The 2,124-nt window shown below is 43.7% G+C and overlaps 1 protein-coding gene across 1 annotated transcript; it reads right to left on the bottom strand.

Annotated features, from left to right (window-relative positions):
- LOC137149993 (olfactory receptor 51G2-like) lies at positions 1 to 882 on the bottom strand. Its single transcript, XM_067543640.1, has one exon. It carries the CDS (start codon positions 880 to 882, stop codon positions 1 to 3), a length of 882 nt encoding a protein of 293 aa, XP_067399741.1.
- Between the last annotated feature and the right edge of the window lie 1,242 nt (positions 883 to 2,124).

The raw sequence follows: 2,124 nt of genomic DNA, 5'->3' as shown, positions 1-2,124 counted from the left end.
CTACACAATTGGGTTCATCATGGGTGGGATCAGCCAGGAGACGTTGCCAAGGACATTCTGAAGCAAGGGAGAAGAGTTCTTCACGAATCTGTATATCACAGACAAGCCAATCCCCGGCATGTAGAAGAGCAGGACGATGCAGATGTGGGAGACGCAGGTGTTCAGGGCCTTGAGGCGCGCCGCATGGGAAGTGATGCTCAGCACTCTTTTGAGGATCATCACATACGATAGAAAGATGAACAGCAAGTCCAACCCCACTGAAAAGACTGTTATAAAGAACCCATATATGATGTTGACTCTGAAATCTGAACAAGCCATCGTCATGACCTCCTGATTCAGGCAGTAGGAATGAGAGAGGATACTGGCCTGACAGTATTGGTATTGTTTCAGGAGAATGGGGAGTGGGAATACTAGGGCCACCCCTCTAAACAGAGACACCAGTCCCATCTTGGATATTCTTGGGGGGGTTAAGATGGAAGCATATCTCAGTGGGTTACAGATCGCAACAAAGCGATCAAAGGCCATGACCAAGAGCACGGAGGATTCAGTGTATGTAAGCGAGTGGATGAAGAACAGCTGGGCAAAACAGGCATCATGGCTGATCTTCCTAGAGTTAAACCAGAATATGCCCAGTGTTGTTGGCATGGTGGATATCGATAAGCCAAGGTCCGTGATGGCTAACATGGAAAGGAAAATGTACATGGGCTCATGGAAGGTTGGATCTGTTTTTATAATGAATAGAATTAATGAATTTCCTAATATGGAAATAACGTACATTAAAAAGAAGGGGATAGAAATCCATACATGGACGTCTTCCAGCCCAGGTATTCCGGTGAGAAGGAAGACTGCAGGTTGGAATTTGGTGTCATTGATAGTTGACATAATGCTCTGAGCAGGTCCAGGCAGTTTTGAATTTTGTTTCCTGAAAAGAAAAATTATAGGAGACTAGATGATATTGAATGAGACATCATTCTGCTCTCAGCTGAAGTCTTGAGATTCCAGGAGCTTAGGCAAGATCAGCAAAAGCACAGTCTTGGATTTATACTTCATGATTATCTGTTCTATTCATTCTATCTGCAGCACCTGGCATTTGCCACTGTTGGAAGAGAGGATACTGGGCTAGATGGACCATTGGTCTGACCCTATATGGCCGTTCTTATATTCTTATGTACACCACCTATACAAAGATAGATATCGTCAGATTGGAGTAGACCTGTAGTCCATCTAGCCCAGTATCCAGTGGCCAGTATCAGAAGCTTCAAAGAAACGTAAAAGAAGCCCTGCAATAGACAGTTGTAAGATATTCTGCTCCCAGGGAAAGATTCCTTCTGCCAGGCATTAATTAGACATAGTTTATGGTGTAAAACAGGAAGATTTATAGCCCACCCAAGCCAGTTTAAAAAGCCTTCACTACAGTAAGTAGATTATCTGATTACCCATATAGACACCCAGTCCCTCTTTGAATCCTACTAAACTCTTGGTCCCATTGATATCTTGTGGCTGTGTGTTCCACAGCCTACTTCAGCACTCTGTGATATAATAATTGTGACCCTGTTGACCACATAGTGAAAATGGTCTCTGTATTCATCTGTCCTGCACTGATGCTATTTATAAATGTGTTTCATTCCCTCCTTATTTTTTTTCTACTACTGAGATTACAAATTACGCCTCTGCCTCTTTGCAGTACACAGCAAAAATTCTTAGTGCCAGGTTCTGAAATCAGAAACCTCGACCTCAACTGCAACAGCATCACTCCAGATTTACATGTGTAAATTCAATCAGACTCAGGGTCTATTAGCTTTCACTTACCAAATGCTCTTGGTGATACACTCTGACCTCTAAGAATCCCTCCAAGATAATATGAATGCTTTGCCCCATCAGTGTTGTCTGGCTGCAGGGAGGTCGATCATCCCACAAGATTTTCTTTATCCTCACAGGACCCTCATCCTCTCCTCATGCGAGGGGTCTGTAGATATTTCTGTAACTCCCTTCTTTTTCTGGGTTACTTAGGAGCAGGCAACACTCACTGGTGTGCAAGGACGCCTAAGGTTGCTGACAACACAGGAGATCCTGAGTATCCCAGTGATGATGTAGGATAAGTTGGAATCCTTTATCCACCCCTCT

This window comes from Emydura macquarii, unplaced genomic scaffold (assembly GCF_026122565.2).
Source record: "Emydura macquarii macquarii isolate MOO-44397 ecotype Brisbane River unplaced genomic scaffold, CSIRO-AGI_Emac_v2 contig_934, whole genome shotgun sequence".
In the NCBI taxonomy this organism is placed as follows: domain Eukaryota; kingdom Metazoa; phylum Chordata; order Testudines; family Chelidae; genus Emydura; species Emydura macquarii.
This window is presented reverse-complemented; position numbering and strand designations above follow the sequence as displayed.